Source organism: Haliotis cracherodii, unplaced genomic scaffold, assembly GCF_022045235.1.
Source record: "Haliotis cracherodii isolate W230 unplaced genomic scaffold, xgHalCrac1.p SCAF_12, whole genome shotgun sequence".
Lineage (NCBI taxonomy): Eukaryota > Metazoa > Mollusca > Gastropoda > Lepetellida > Haliotidae > Haliotis > Haliotis cracherodii.
This window is the reverse complement of record NW_027266267.1, coordinates 34,562,222-34,580,114: the sequence shown is the minus strand read 5'-3', so window position 1 is coordinate 34,580,114 and position 17,893 is coordinate 34,562,222. Positions and strand designations below refer to the sequence as shown.

The 17,893-nt window shown below is 39.9% G+C and overlaps 1 protein-coding gene across 1 annotated transcript in view; it reads right to left on the bottom strand.

Moving 5' to 3' along the window:
- Positions 1-16,460: 16,460 nt before the first annotated feature.
- LOC139458376 (protein kinase C-binding protein NELL2a-like) overlaps positions 16,461-17,893 on the bottom strand; it is a 30,616-nt gene continuing 29,183 nt past the window's right edge. The window contains exon 8 of the mRNA XM_071239783.1: positions 16,461-16,717. Coding sequence (XP_071095884.1) covers positions 16,461-16,717 — 257 coding nt within the window. The remainder of the gene's footprint in view (positions 16,718-17,893) is intronic.

The following is a 17,893-nucleotide window of genomic DNA, read 5'->3' as shown; positions in this document are numbered from 1 at the left end:
TTGGAGAAGTCTCATTCGCTGTCTTGGCTCCGTGTAGAGGGGGCAAGGGCCCTGAGCCGATGATGAGCCTAACCGGCCTGACTGTGCCAGGATCACCCAAACCCTCTTTTGCCTCATTTTTTTTTTTTAATCTGTTAATAATTATAAGAGTGAGTGAGTATGGTTTTACGCCACTTTTAGCAATATTCCAGCAATATCACGGTGGGGGACACCAGAAATAGACTTCATTGTACCAATGTCGGGAATCGAACCCGGGTCTTCGGCGTGACGAGCGAACGCTTTAACCACTAGGCTACCCGACCGCCCCTAATAATAATAATAATAAGAAGAAGAAGAAGAAGAAGAAGAAGAGAAAAAGTGCAGCTAAAATAGAAACAGTCAGTTATGTACTCACTCCATCAATCAGACATCCCCTCAGACGGATGGGGCGGTCGGGTAGCCTAGTGGTTAAAGCGTTCGCTCGTCACGCTGAAGACCCGGGTTCGATTCCCGACATGGGTACAACATGTGAAGCCCATTTCTGGTGTCCCCCGCCGTGATATTGCTGGAATATTGCTAAAAGCGACGGAAAACCATACTCACTCACTCACTCACTCAGACGGATGCTTGAACGACAAGTGCGCTACCCTTGTGCTGCACCACCCGACACTGATGCAGTGCTATCATCTGTTCGACGTCCCCGTAAACTACACATCATCCATCTCACTGGACGACACATCCGTCACTTTGACAGACTAAACAGAGCTCGACATCATTGCTAACGAACTGAGTGGTAACGTTTCATGATACATGTTAAATGTTGAACCCCGTTGGTGTTCCGGGTTAACTCCACAGCGCCCCGTGTGGTCATAACAGGCGACGCAATTGATCAGGTGACCTCAAAGGCGTGAACCGTTGCACACCTTACCATTTTATGGTCAAGGCTCGATTATAACAGGTCATGTATCTCGAGTAATGCGGCGTTAGAAAACATAAAAACAAACAAACAAATGTTAAATTCCTAATCCTCAGGGCAGATGGTTGGTCGAGTCAGGGGAGAGGGGACACCCGTTGTCTGAGGCGCAGGACTTCGATATGCAGACTTGCGCCCCTTTGCTCTGCCTGAAACCTATGATCGTGGGTTCCAATCCAAGATTACGTTTCTAGGTTTGTTGGTTTGTTTGATGACCATCCTTGGTTTACTCCGATTTTGTTTAATTATTGGGGCTTCATGGGTAGAATAGGTCTATATTCCATTTATTCCATTCCAACCAGCTGCACGGTTGGTTATTGTCTTCCTCGATTCCCATTGTTTTTCGATTTATGTGATTCGATTTAACACCAGTTTAAGCGTTAAATAATTTGAAAACGTAAGGTACTATATCATTAGAAAATGGATAATTTGGTTATTGTGAGTTTCGTGCAGTTCGTTGATTAGTTATATCACGGTGTACCAGTTTATGGAGGGAGATATCAGTAATATCACTATCTTCCCAGCCTACACACAGTAAATAATATACACGTTACTCTATTGGACCGTATGTAATAGCACCGACTTATCATGAATTCAGAAACAAATAGGAATCCAAAAATAGTGTATTCTTGGTTCCACACGTAGTATACAAAAATGAGACGAAAACAAAAGCAGCAATGTTAGGCTTGGTTAAATTGTTCAGTGATCGTTAACGTGAAAGAGACAATGTGAACATAACGGTACCTGTGTATTGGACCTGTAATGTAAGAGGAACAATGATACACTAAATGTTTATTGATCTTTTAATGTAAAACTTGACAACATGGTTTGCTGAGTGTTTATTGATCGTATAATAAGAAAGAACCAATTACAAGCTAATTGTGTATTGATGTTGTGATATGAAAGACACAAATATGTACTTATTGTGAATTGATCTCGTGGAACGTGAAAAGCTTTGTAATTTCCAATCTTTATTAACAGTATTCATGTTGTGTGAACATGTTTAATAAATATTTTTGCTTTGTAACTAAAGCAACATTGTATGACACTTTTTAACCACGGAACACTTTCTGTACTAGGTATTGCCATTCGTTCTTCCTAGTGACAATGTTTGCCCAGTACTTCTGTGGATCGTTCTTCCTAGTGACAAATTCTTTGCCCAGTAGAACTTTGGATCGTTCTTCCTAGTGACAATGTTTGCCTCCAGTAGTACTGTGGATCGTTCTTCCTAGTGACAATGACTTTGCCCAGTAGTACTGTGGATCGTTCTTCCTTGTGACAATGAGTTTCCCCAGTAGTACTGTGGATCGTTCTTCCTATTGACAATGGCTTTGCCCAGTAGTACTGTGGATCGTTCTTCCTAGTGACAATGTTTGCCTCCAGTAGTACTGTGGATCGTTCTTCCTAGTGACAATGACTTTGCCCAGTAGTACTGTGGATCGTTCTTCCTAGTGACAATGAGTTTCCCCAATAGTACTGTGGATCGTTCTTCCTAGTGACAATGGCTTTGTCCAGTAGTACTGTGGATCGTTCTTCCTAGTGACAATATTTGCCCCCAGTTGTACTGTGGATCGTTCTTCCTATTGACAATGTTTGCCCCCAGTAGTACTGTGGATCGTTCTTCCTAGTGACAATGAGTTTGCCCAATTGTATAGTGCATCATTCTTCCAATTTGGCCTTCACATCATTTACGTCACAGTTAAAGTACCAACAACATTTCCATTGTTACGGACTCTACTTGTTTGATTGATTAGCCTGCTATGTAAAACTCTGTGTGTGTCCAAACATTCACTCACTCACTCACTCACTCACTCACTCACTCACTTTGGCCGATCATTGCGACAGTGGACACCACTACCATCAACTTTTGGTTGGGGATGGGAAGATAGGCAGACGGATCATGGAACCGGGTCCACAAGAACGGTTCCAACCGCACTGTAGATTATCCACAACCCAGTGACTTCTTTGACCCCCTGTCGTGTCCGGAGAAGGATCTGACGCACGCCCTGGAGGATGCAGTGTGGATCCAGACAGACAGTGTATTAAGAGGTTCTGTCTGAAGGCGGGATGCTTATACTGACAACGATGGTAATAATGTTAAGGGTTGACCATGTTTTGGATTTAAAAACAAATGTTAAAAAATAATTTGTCTTGACAAAAGATGTTGTTTACTCAACATGTTGAATGTTCTGAAAATTGTTTTGTGCGTCTTCCAAAACTTGCAACTTTATCTTCTGTCTAAACTGCATCAGGATCCGCTAATTATGATCATATGATTGTCAACAATGTATCCGTTTGTGGGCTCGATTCTCGATCTACGCCATTTCTTTCTCCTCTCATTCACCTGACATGCCGTGAAATAAATGAAATAATGTTTCAAGAGGCGTAAAATCTCATCTCAAATCGTTCAACGCGACTTCTGACAGTAATATGACAGGAAAGCTGAAGTGGAAACCCAGGAGCGCGATCAGATGATAACAAACAAGACTGATTCTTGGCTGAGGATATCAAGGATCCTTTCCACAAAGCGATCGTAGCGGTCAGATGATCGTTATTCCCATACTTTAACATAGAATTACGACAGTCGTAGCGCACAGATGATCGTTACTCCCATAATTTGACATGGAATTACGACAGTCGCAGCGCACAGATGATCGTAATTCCCATACTTTGACATAGTATTACGACAGTCGCAAGGCACAGATGATCGTAGCTCCCATACTTTGACATAGTATTACGACAGTCGCAAGGCACAGATGATCGTAACTCCCCTAATATGAAATGGAATTACGACAGTCGTTGCGCTCACATGATCGTAACTCCCATAATTTGACATGGAATTACGACAGTCGCAGCGCACAGATGGTCGTAACTCCCCTATCCCATGTTACAGGAAGCTGTTTGTCGAACTGATCTAGCCCTATCCCATGTTACAGGAAGCCGTTTGTCGAAATCATCTAGCCCTATCCCATGTTACAGAAAGCTGTTTGTCTAACGTCTCTGGCTCTACTATCTGTTACAGGATGCAGTGAATGGAACTGCTTTAGCACTACTCGCTGTTACAGGAACAAGTGTGTCGAAATGATTTAGGCCTATCCGATGTTACGAGAACAAGTGTCATCAACTGATCTAGCCCTATACTATGTTACAGGAAGCTGTGTGTCGAACAGCCGTGTCTACTCTTTAAATTACCATTAAATATTCTCTCTTTATTCCGCCGCGAAAGGCCTGTACTTCATCGTAGCTCATGATACTGTCTCAGTGAACCATTAATGACAAGCAGACACATTGTACACAGTCATGCTGCTTTTATTTCTGGTACATCGTGCACTGACGCGTAGACAGTCTAGCGCTGTGACATCAATTGTTGGCCCTCCATGTTCCTGAAGAGAAACAGCATGGTTCAATGGTAAGATGTCAGCTTGTGTGTTGTTGTACGTCACAGCAATACTGCAGCTACACCACAGCGGTTACGCAACCAATCACGTTGGGCTAGATGTTATAGCGTATGCCCCAGGCAACAAGTAGGTTGCACCTGTTCTGTCCGAGTCACTTCGGGGTGCCAGATATTTAATCGATATTAATATGTTAACCGCCTCACACGCATCTCATATCACAGTTGAACATTACACAAATTGACTAACGCGACTATCCACAAAACACAGAAGGCAACTGATATTGTACTGTTTCCTTTTGACATGGGTCAGTAACTTCGGATGCAGTATCTAAAGAACTTGACATTCCTGTTGGCAAAGCATTGCATTACTACTTGTATGAAGCATTTGCATTTAATACTTGTATAAAGTACTAATACAAGGTAATTGTATGAAGTATCTGTATTGAGTATTTGTATCAAATACTTAAAAGAAGTACTTGTATGAAGTACTTGACAGAAGTAAGTGTATGAAGTACTAGTACGAAGTAATAGTATGAGGTAATTGTATGAAGACCTTGAATGACGTACTTGTGTGAATCACTTATATCGAGTATTCGTATGAAGTTCTTGCATGAAGCACTTGTATGAAGTACTTGTATGAAGTAATTTAATGACTTGATTGCCTAATGTAATTGCATGAAATACTTACTTAAAGTTCTTTTACGAAGTACTTGTATGAAATTCTTGTATGAAGTAATTATATGAAGCAGTTGTATACAGTATTTGTATGAAGCAATTGTATAAAGTAATTGTATGAAGTAATTGTTTGAAGTAATCATATGAAGCAGTTGTATAAAGTATATGTATGAAGCAATTGTATAAAGTAATTGTATGAAGTAACTGTATGGAGTAATTATATGAAGCAGTTGTATAAAGTAATTGTATGAAGTAACTGTATGGAGTAATTATATGAAGCAGTTGTATAAAGTAATTGTATGAAGCAGTTGTATAAAGTAATTGTATGAAGTAACTGTATGGAGTACTTATATGAAGCAGTTGGTGAAGTAATTTATAAAGTATGTGTATAAAATACAATAAATAATAAAGTATTTTCATAAAGATATTGCATGAAGTACTTGTATGAAGTAATTGTATGAAGTAATTATATGAAGTGCTTGCATGAAGTAATTGTATGAAGGAGTTATATGAAGTACTTGTATGGAGTACTTGTACGAAGTAATTGTATGAAGTACTTGTATGAAGTAATTGTATGAAGTAATTGTATGAAGGAGTTATATGAAGTACTTGTATGGATTACTTGTACGAAGTAATTGTATGAAGTAATTGTATGAAGGAGTTATATGAAGTGCTTGTATGGAGTACTTGTACGAAGTAATTGTATGAAGTACTTGTATGAAGTAATTGTATGAAGGAGTTTTATGAAGTACTTGTATGAAGTATTGGTATCACGGTTTCTCTTCCGTCTCTTTAAGCATGTCGTGTTCTCAATTCTACTTTGTATAATGACTCATTGTGAGTGCACGATATTGTACTTATATTGTAACCTTCTAAGAGGAAGCTGTTACGTAAACTGCCAGGCAACACTAACATTGATGTACTCATCTCCGTGACGCTGTAGTATATACTCACTTCAGATGATTGAGCAACTTGTTGTAGTTTTCATCTGAGATTTGCCCTCCGTCACGCCTTTGTTTCAGCAACCTCAGCCGATCTGTTGAAGGAGAACGCTCGTTACATGGTAGTGTTTGGGTGTTTTGGACGAATTGATTTCAAACCATATATATAGTCTGCCACCGTACAGATGCTTCAAAAGCCAGTTACTTCCTTCTAGAACTTATTCTATTGAAGACAATAGAACATATATCGATGTGTTGTGGGTATGAGGGAGTGAGTTATTGAGTGAGTGAGTGAGAGCTTGAAAGGCCAGAGTGAATTCCTAAAGCAATGAGCCATGCCTTCTTCATACGACGATATACAACCAAGGATGTCAGTCCTCTGTATCGTATATACGCCCTTTTTAAGTGAACTGATTTATAAGTACCTCGTTGAGTACTGGGGACGTGTGAAAACTCGGGATTCTATTCTGTAACATCCAAGGTCCAAGTAACTGTCAAGTAACTTGTCAATCGATAATACATACAGAATATATTGACATTATCCAATGCAGTTATGTAATGTCTACATATTAAATACTAGCCACCTTCCATTGTGGCCTCACGCTTGAGCCTCTGATTCTCAAAATGCTGAAATGTAAAAACAAACCAGGTCATAATATTGTCTCCATCAATATGTCGTGCGGTACATGGGACGTATACAAATCACATCGGTAATATTTCATATGAACAGAGAACATGACCGCTGAAGATCACATATAATCCGGCATTATTTGTCAGCAAGTAAATTTGTAAATTTTAGTTAAGTCACTGAGTTGGTTTGGTAACCATGCGTTGAACAGAATTTCAGTTATTTATAAAACACCTGCTATTATTTCCTATGGTAATGTTGTTATGTCCAGGAAGAGCCTTGCGATCTGCTGACAAACACCTACTAACTCTCCCCTGGAGGAAACTGAGTTTTTTGGCAGGATATCTTTCAGGTTTAGCGCAGCAATTCTCTGGAATGAACTCCCACCAGAAATAGAAGTGGCACCATCCTGGGATATTTGAAGAAATTGAGTACATACCTGTTCCGACAGGTGAGGTGTGAATGCTTATATAATTTCTCCTATCACTATGTAAATATTGCAAATGACGAATTTGTCATTCCTATAATGTCGAGCTGTGAGCATACATTTGATGTATGGAATTTATCTTGTATCTCAGAGTAACCGCGTGACAGCCACCACTTTCAAGTGAGACCTGCTTCTTTACTATTAAATTGTCCGAAACAGCCTCTTAATATGCATGTAATGTTGATTTTGGACTACCTAAATGTTTGATTTTAATGAAAATTGCAAAAGTGTGATTCGAACCTGATTATGATAGTAAGCCACTGTTCTCCAACTGTAGCACGGAGGCAGCTGATGAAGTTGGATAAAACACTTCTCCTCGGGCAGCAACAGCCTTTCTCTACATCTCTTGTTTACATTTTCAACCAAAATCTCGAGGACGTCTTTTATCCTTTACATCGCGTCATCATGATGAGGAAGATTTTTAAACAAATCATGAACACAACAAATAGCTTTCTCTTTGGCCAATCCAATTACTGAAGTGTGTGAATAAGTTGGTTGGGTTTAACCCCGGTTTGCACACTAGTCCAGTTGTATCACGGGGTGTCAGCTTCATGTGAGAGGAAAGCCCTAAGTGATGCAGGTCTCAGACGTTTACCACGAACACGGGGTTGGTGCTGACAGACCTAGAACCATTACCATAGCCATTCCAAGAACCAAACCAATATTCTGTTGAAACTGTGTTGCATGATAATTAATTCTACCATGCTTGACATTAGTCAAACGTCCTGTGGTATTTATTTGTTTGCGCCTTAACGTGCACTCGTAAACAGTCAATGCAGCTAGCATTCGCGACCAACACGTTATTCAGGGACAAGGTGAATAGCGACTGGTGCCCCTCTCGTGACGATTTTTGCGACTGAGTTCCGTCTAACCCCAAACGGGCACAGCTAATGATTCACATATATTTCTCCAATATATCATATATATTCAAGATGCTATTGGAAACACATCGGGACTTCAAATTATTATTGTTCACTTATAACATTCCTCGATAGGGAGACGAGTTTTCTTGCAGGTTACGGAACAGGGCGAGCTGTGACGAATGTGCATCTACAAGCTGCACGTGAATAATCGAGTCTGGGTCAGACAAACCATTGCGCAACGGCAATTAGGTTATTAGGGACCTATTATAACCCGGACCTGTAGAAACGTATCACATTGTAACGTATTCATATCGAGACATCAGGCTGCACAATTACTGCTACAATCCTACTCAAAATCTGATTCACTGACCAAGTCGGGCTCAACTTTCGGTACACTGTACATTGTGTTCCTAGAAATATAATACAAGAGTGTAGACTTTCCCTGCTTACAGTGATTCACACACGACTCAAACAAGTGAGGACGCAAGAGTATGGCAAAACCCTGTACATATTCATAAGAAATGTCTGCCAAAAACAGTCGATTTTACGATTCCGACGATATCATGAGCATGTGTTTAAATTATGAATCACTATCAAAAAGTGAAGATACCAGGTGTTCGTGAAAAGGTAAGCTTATCCTGCCCCACCGAGGGTGCCCGTCACAAACACCTGCAAGGGCAAGTCAATTGTTTACCTGGAAAACCATGGGAAGTCATCCCTTCTGTCACACATGCTTGCGGATAGTTGTTTGTCACTTTGGATACTTATGCATAGATCTAAACGTCAAACAAATTAGGCGATTGTTTTTTGTTTGTTTGTTTGTTTGTTGTTTAACGCCGTACTCAGTAATATTCCAGCTATATGACGGCGGTCTGTAAATAATCGAGTCTGGACGAGACCACCCAGTGATTGACATCATGAGCATCGATCCACGCAATTGAGATACGATGTATCAACCAAGTCAGCGAGAGTGAGGACCCGATCCCCTTAGTCGCATCTTACGACAAGCATAGTCGCCTTTTACAGCAAGCATGAGTTGCTGAAGACCTATTTTACCCCGAAACTTAAATCATACAATGCTGAGATTACATTCAAGAGGACATTATTTATTCAAAGTCATATGAAAATGTAACTTTGTCTGTGTTTTTCAGCATTCCACTCAGCAATATTCAGCTATACGACAGCGGTTTGTAAATAATCTAGTCTGGACCAGAAAATCCAGTGATTGATATTGTTTTCACGTGGTTGGGGTACATTAACATTAAATCACCTAGTCTGGCCACCCGAACCTATTTGGTCACCTCTTTAGACCAGCACAGGTGAAAACATTTTAACACACCAAAGACAAAAACATTGTATGATTCCAGATCATTTGTTTCTTTCTAAATCCTGCATGCTTACCTCTCCCTTTTCAGCTGTTTTTTGAAATTTTTCAGCTTTTCACCAATACGCCGACACACAGACAGACACGAAGCTGGCCATTTTGTCTGTTGGTAGATATTGGGGGTAAACCTTGGAGGTAAACAATGTAGGTAAACAAGTGAAGTAGGCAATGGAATAAACAACGGAGTAAACAACTGAGGTCAACAATAAATTAAAGTAAACAATGGATGTAACCAATGGAGTTACAAAATGATCCTTTCCACAAATTCCAGTATAAAAAAATAACAAAATGCATTAAAAACGTCACTCTCCATGTGTATTTCTTAGGGCATTTGTATATACATTATATATACAATCTGTAAACATTTAACATACTTTCAAGAACGCATTCATGACATTGATGACATCGGGTATGTTAAGTGTAATAAAACCATTTTCAGCCTAATTACATACCGCCATCAAATCAATCGTCAAAGAAAGGAGATTTGATAGATGTGCTTCTGTAAAAAAGAGTTTAAAATAAGAACACGGCCACTGAATAAAAAATGATTATGCTAATCTTAATAGTTGTAAAGAACCGTGTATTTTGCTGTTCAGATCACATTCCTACAGCAGATTACTGGAATGTTTACACCAACGTTTACAAGAGTGAGTTAGTATGGTTTTACGCCGCTTTAATATTCCAGCAATATCACGGCGGGGGACATCAGAAATGGGCTTCACTCATTGTACCCATGTCGGAAATCGAACCCGGGTCTCCGGCGTGACGAGCGAACGCTTTAACCACCAAGCTACCCGACCGCCCCTGGACACAAGAACTAACAGGCAGTCAGGTACTTACGTTCGTACATGAGAAGAAGACGGAGTTGAGCAAAGATGCGTGACACGAGATGCTTTATATTCATCACATGACAATACCTTGCAGCTTCATCAAACGATTTCTGAATCAATATCTAATCAAAAGTCCGTGCACGATCGATTTATGCAATCAAGTCAAATTTAAGACAATGTGAATATGTATGAATCTATTGAAACATCTGCTACAAATGACAAATTGAAGTAGTTGGTTGCTTGGTTGTTGTTTAACGCCGCACTCAGCAATATTTCAGCTTTATGACGGCGGTCTGTAAATAATCGAGTCTGGAACAGACAATCCAGTGATTGTCAACATGTGCTTCGATCCACGCAATTGGGATCGATGGCATGCATCAACCAAGTCAGCGAGCCTGACCACCTGATCCCGTTAGTCGCCTTTTACGACAAGCATAGTCGCCTTTTACGGCAAGCATGGGTTGCTGAAGACCTATTCTACCCCGGAATCTGAAGTAAAGCATACTGTGATATACAAAATAGTTGAGACATACAAGGTGTGAGAGATATTCAGTATAAGTGAGATATGCATATGTGTGAGATATACAGAATATGTTAGACATACAAACTATGTGAGACATACACTATATGTGACATATACAATATATGCAATATATATGATATATTCATAATATGTGACATATACAATATATGTGAGATATACAAAATATATGAGAAAAACAATATATTTTATATATGCAATCTATTTGAGATAACAGAATATGCTATATATACAAACCATGTGAGACATACAGTATGTGAGATATACAATATATGTATGATATATTCAATATATTTGAAATATTCCATGTAAGATATACTATGTCAACAAGAAGTAGGAACAATCAAGGGCTCGAACTCAACTGCCCAAGAAAGTAAACACTTGAAAATTGGATTTGATCGAAAAATTATAAACGTTATCAAGAGGGTACTATGCTCCAAACAGACGCCAAAACACTTTCCAGAGCTAAAAAACAACTATGATACCTTATAAAACTGGAACACCATCGAATAACCATTTCCTTGATTTTCTTATTTTAAGGCCGCCATCACACAGTGCGGCTAGACCTTGACCAGTTGTTTGTTAAAATCTGACCGGTACGAGACAGAGGCTTGTAGATGCACACACACACATTTCCTATGTTGTTGTAATGGTAACATATAATATATAATAATGATAAATAATAAAAAATAACAATAGATAAACGTTAATGTGGATTCCGTCACATGAACACTAATGGCAACGTCTCCGGTTTCCCATAAATTTACATATTGTAAGTCGTTTTTCATGGCAGAGCTGACAATTTTTAAAATTAAAAATGATATTCACACAACTCGACATCTAGTCTTCTCTTATCGCTCATGTCAATATCTGAGATTCTTAATCAGGGCTGAAAAAGGCGTTTTTGATACTTACCCTCCATCAATAAGAGTGATGTCATGAGTTTTCGTTAAATCAGATAGAACCGTCTTCAATATTGAAACAACTATACTCTTCAGACAAAGAAACGGAAAAGTAGTAGGAAGAATGTTGCCGTCGTCCATACAAAATTAATACCAAAAATGGATTTGTCATTTCAACATGTATTGGGATGGATTTGTGTGGAAAGAATTAGGTACTGCAAAATTTTTGTTAAAAGGTTGAAAAATCACACAACCACGTGAGAGCCTGGCGCCGAAACATACCAGCATGACATGCACGTGCAACATTACCTGTTGGGCTATAAAAACGTTGGGTTTTCAATTGCATGCCATCACAATCTTGCAGCAAGTGAACTGCACACACATGCCACGACTGACGAAAGCCCAACGCAACAACGACATAGGCTGTAGCCATGTTTTTCCACGTAGCCTCAAGCACCATTACAAGACCGTGGAATCGTTATCGGACACACGGGACAACACGTGAGCTTCCCAGATCCGGTCGACCACGTATCATTAATAGAACACAGGGCAAATTCATAGTTGCGGCTACGTCACTTACGTGAAAGAACCACCACGGCTACTTCTACGACTTCGGTAATGCTAGGATTGCGTAGGATGTGAGGAACCGTTCACTCACTGAAGGTATTCACTCTAGACGAACAGTTCGATGTGTCATTTTGACGGACATGCATCGTCAGCTTGGTTGTCAATGGTGTCAAGTTCGCAGAGTATGATCACAACTGAAGAAAGATTGTTTTAGTCGCATTCGCCGTGCGGATGGTAGACGCCGTGCTTACAGGCGTCGGTGGGGACGTTATGCACGAAACTGCACGCAGGAAGTGGACCAAGTTGTTGGTGGTAGCGTGCTGATGTGGGTGTCCATCTCCTACACTAGTAGAACAGACTTGGTGCAAGTTCTTGGAAATTAACGACACAACGTCACCCGGAAGAAATTCTTCGACCAAACGTCCTTTCCATTATGCAACAAGCGAATGTCTTTTCCCAAAAGACAACGCCCGACATCACACGGCAAGACTGACAACAGCCTTTGTCAGGAATCACAACATCTAGTTCCTGCCATGGTCCTCTAGGTCTCAAGATTTAAACTCAGTCGAAGTTGTGGGATGCACTGGATCAACGACTGCGAACATTCCCTTGGCCACAATTCGGGATCTGATTGCTTCTATAGGACGACGATGCCAGTCAGTTTTATTAATGGCGGCCATACAAGATATTGAGAACGGATAACCTTCACCTTGAACATCTACTGTTCCATGTTGGTCAATGACAATGATGTGTGCCACGTTTGAACACTCGATCACCACCTGTTGATTTTATATATAATATATTAACATAACTCTGAAATCACTTTTGCGTTTGTTTGTTTTTTGCAGATAAGGTGACGTATTCTATCGGGGCATTATCATTTGCAGAAGGCGACGAAGAGTGGTAGTTGCAAGGTCTGATGGTTTCTGCAAATAATAATGCCCTGAAAAATAACGTTACCTTTATCATAGCTAGGATGGCATGGATTTGTATTTAATCCCACAACAGTAAAAAAACAGGCAGTAGCATAGAAAAAACTCCCATTGACATGTAGCAACATAGAACATAATAATAGAACAAATAAGAAACGTGACGTCAATGACGCCTCATTAGAACAAAACAGGCAGCAGACTGTCGTTAGGGAAAATGCGGGCCGTTTTCTAGTAATACAGGTTTTCCATTAGCTGATCGTGGTGGAGGGACAAAATCAATTAATTTTACCGACCGCCTAGGCATGTCTTAACAGAGAAACGACGTGACACATGCTTGGTTTAATTACCTTGTGACATGCTGTTAAATGTTGTTTAGGTAGCAAGAGTCTAAAACTTTCCATTGTTGACGATGTGACTACGTTGTATTACCATGGTTGTCATGGATATTGTGTATGATAGTAGGTTAACGCGTCTGCTCTCAATATAAAAAAAAGGTGTGTGTTAAGTGAGTTGGGTTTAACGCCGCTTTTAACAGCATTGTAGTTATATCACGGCTCGTCAGCTTAATGTCGGAGGAAAGCCCGAGGTGATGCAGGTCTCAGACGTTTCCACTTCGGTGAAACACACAGACAGACAGTTTATTCAGAAGAAAGTCATTAGGCTCATAACACAGACAATGTTTGATTGCATGAACTACGCATGACAATGAAGTAATCGATTTAAGTTTCCCTTAGCCGTTGGACTTTATATAACTATAAACATGTGTTATATTCAACATCAAAGTTTTTTTGAAGAAATAATTTCTGTAAAAGTTATAGACTTCATATACTGTTTAAGATACATACTTCTTAGTGCTGAATAACGCTCACATACAAGCAAAACATGAAATCCTTCTTCACTAAAAGATCTACCATTTTCTATACAATATTTACATAATCTTCAGTGTGTGAGACATTGGTGTATCTCTCCAAATCAACTTCATGTTTAAACCTGCTACATCCGAAACGAGTCATACATATTCTCAGATGTACTGGTATACGGAGTGTAAGATATTTTTCTACATTTAACAGGGATTTAAAATGTTTACAATAAAAGGTACCAGATATACTATTGACAGAACTATACCATGATTGTAGACGGTTATCAGAAAATATTTGCATAAAAAGATGAATATAGATGAATAATCTTCACATTGCCAACCTCTTGTGTTAACCATACATATCCAAATCCTCATTTAAAAAAAATATTCTTAATGTGAGTAGCCCATGTGGTGCGACCAGAGTGGTCCAGTGATTTGAGCATTAAATAGCATTGGCGAGGCAGTCTATGCTCGTCCAAACGCAGTAGCCTGCATCAAGACTTGATGGCCCTTGTGGTACACACAACTTAGAGAGGGACTCTGCCACACTCTCCTGAAACCATAGCATTGTTTGTTGTTTTACCTGTATTTAGAAACCATTTACACATTTTGTTCTGTAGATCTTCAATACTTTTATAATATGAGATGCCCCTTACTTCTGCATCGTAACAGACAATAAGCAGTCATAGCATCAAACATCTTGAATAAATCTTGACCGGGTATACTACCAACTTTCTTTTGATATTTATATAATGTCATAATGGCCTTGTTACTCTGTGCAGCAAGAGTATTTACTGCCTTAATCCAAACAAGTTTGGGCGAGAACACAATACCCAGATATCTATAAAACGACTATGTTTCAATATATAAACTATTAACTTTCCATTTTTCATAATGCCTTAGGGGTCCGCAATTTCTGAATACCATAACTTTAGTTACTTCATACCCAGGTATTGCAAAAATGTTCCAAGGCATTGGTCTTCTCTGGTAAATCAAAAGGTGTATCAACAAAAGATGACACGTCATCAACAAACATTAGTGTTTATATTGCTGGACAGTCTTTAGTAATAAAGATGGTTTGTCCTCCATAATTTTCCATAAAATTTACAAGTTTATTTATAAATATCAATAACATCTGTGGGCTGAGGATGCATCCTTGACGGGTACCTATATTACACTTAAAGTATTTGGATAACGCAGCAGGTGTTCTAACACAGGCACACAGTTTATCATACATTGATGTAATAATAGACAAACAATTTCCACAGACACCAATATCAGCCAAACTCTGTGACAGTATATTGTGATCAACATTATCAAACGCTTTTGAGAAATCTACAAATAAACAGTTAAACCTTCCTTTCTTTTTACAGGCATACTTTTGGATAATGGCCTGTTATGAAAATATGTGATCTGTCGTGGAATAGTTGGGTCTAAATCCAGCTTAAAAGATTCATCAATGATATTGTTATCATCACACCACCTCTGTAGTCTAGCATTAAGAATAGATGTAAACACTTTGCATATGGTATCAATGAGTGATATACGTCTATAACTGTATACTTTTTCCCCACACATCTGGAAAGTTACCACTCGCAAAGATTTTGTTAAATATAATAAATAAAATTGGTGTTATTTGTTTTTCTGAAGACTTAAGAAATTCGGCAGCAATACCATCAAACCCAGGGGATGTATTATTCTCAAGCTGGTTTATGTGACTTGATATTTCTTGTGTTAGAATAGGAATGTTAATTGTTAGCTCATTATTGTCAGGGATACTGCTATCATGTGCAAGAAAAGAAGAGACATAAAATGGTTAGTCCATTGCTCAGTATTAATTGATTAAGAAACTGCATATAATGGTTAACTAGCCTTGAGCAGTTTCCAGAACAACTTTGGGTTGACACTGGCAGCTATCAGTTTTTCTCTCTGTGCTTCGAGAGTTTTTCTCTCTACCAAAATCATTTATAAACATTGATCTTAAGTGACTGAAAAGTGAAAGGTTTTCCCCATGATGTATATGTGAGTTCCCAGGGCTTTGTATTTGTCATGTCTTATCAATTCCAGTTCATCATCCCACCAGGGAGGGTGGCAAACCTAGTTTTTGGCGTACCAAAGGGACGCAACTCTGTTTCCATTTGACGGCATGGGTGGCCCAGTCGTCTAAGGCGCCGTGATTCGCTGTGCAGAGTTGAGTCCCTTGGGCAAGTCACAAACCTATGATTGTGGGTTCGAATCCCGGTTCGCCCCGATTATGTTTCTAGGTTTGTCAGCACCATACCTGTGCTCGTGGGTTTCACCGAAATGATAAAAGTCTGAGACCTGCATCACTTCGGGCTTTCCTCCCACATTAAGCTGACACGCCGTAATATAACTGGAATACTGTTAAAAGTAGCGTTAAACCCAACTCACTCACTCACTGTTCCATTTGGAATTTACATTGTATGAATCAAACAGAATAAGGTACGTGTGAGTCTGTGAGTGATCTCGTCCTTGGGCACACTAAGCACACTGACGCTGGTAATATTTGCACCCGGTCCACGGGGCCCATTTCGAGTCCGGAACTTCGGTTTTAACAGCTGATGAAAGGTAACACGCGCCGTTCCAGAGTTCGAAGGTCCTGCAGGTGAAGGAGGAGGTGGTCAAGCAGTACTGTCTGCATTCGGTGAAGGTGTTGACGTCGTAAATTGCGTTATTGTAGCCGGATATGCAGTAGGTGGTTGATTGATGGCTGAACTCGCTGCCGTAGTTGTCGCACCCTGAAAAAGAACATACAGCAATGAGTGAGTATAGTTTTACGACGCTTTTAGCAAAAATCCAGGAATATCACGTCGGAGACTCCCGCCAGTAGTCGTTGTTTAATCTGAGGAGTAAACGTGGGCTTTTCTAACACAGCCGGCTGACACGCAGCGATTTCCGGGATAATGTTTAAAACAGCGTCAAAACAAACCACAATCTTATGCATATTTAAGGGGTAAAGTCATCCGTTGGAAATCCCGGGGGTACCTAGTACCCCATTATTGTCACAATTGCCGGAGAGAGATCGGGTGGCCAAGCAGTGACTTGGCTGAGGCGTGTTATCCTATCTCTGTGGCATTGTTCGCCCCGCATGCCTTTACTAGTTTGTCCTGTCCATAATGCACACACTCTTTCACGAGATAGCGTCGAAAATCGAATACAGTTTGGTGAGCAGTTTGGTAACAGTATTATTTCGGTCACTGCCTCAGCTGAATAATTTTTATTCCAAAGGTGTTTTTAGGACGACCGCTACTTTGTTAAGCCTGAGTCAGTTTATTCCTTTCGTATAATAATGTTTCTAAATGTAGGGAATCGAGTCAGATAATCCTACTTCGGTGGGGTGCGATCAGCAAGACCACCTGTTACTCATAGTCGCCTTGTCAGACAGGCAATCAACCATGTCACCAAACAACACCATCCGATCAATATAGTCGCCTTGTTCGACAGGCAATCAACCAAGTCACCAAACAACACCATCCGATCCATATAATCGCCTTGTTAGACATGCAATTAACCATGTCACCAAACAACATCACCCGATCCATGTGGCCGCCATATTAGACAAGCAATCAACCAAGTCACCAAACAACACCATCCGATTCTTATAGTCACCTTGTTAGACAGGCAATTAACCAAGGCACCACACAACACCATCCGATTCTTATAGTTGCCTTGTTAGAGAGGCAATCAACCAAGTCACCAAACAACACCATCAGATCCATATAGTCGCCTTGTTAGACAGGCAATCAACCAAGTCACCAAACAAAACCATCAGATCCATATAGTCGCCTTGTTAGACAGGCAATCAACCAAATCACCAAACAAAACCATCAGATCCATATAGTCGCCTTGTTAGACAGGCAATCAACCAAGTCACCAAACAAAACCATCAGATCCATATAGTCGCCTTGTTAGAC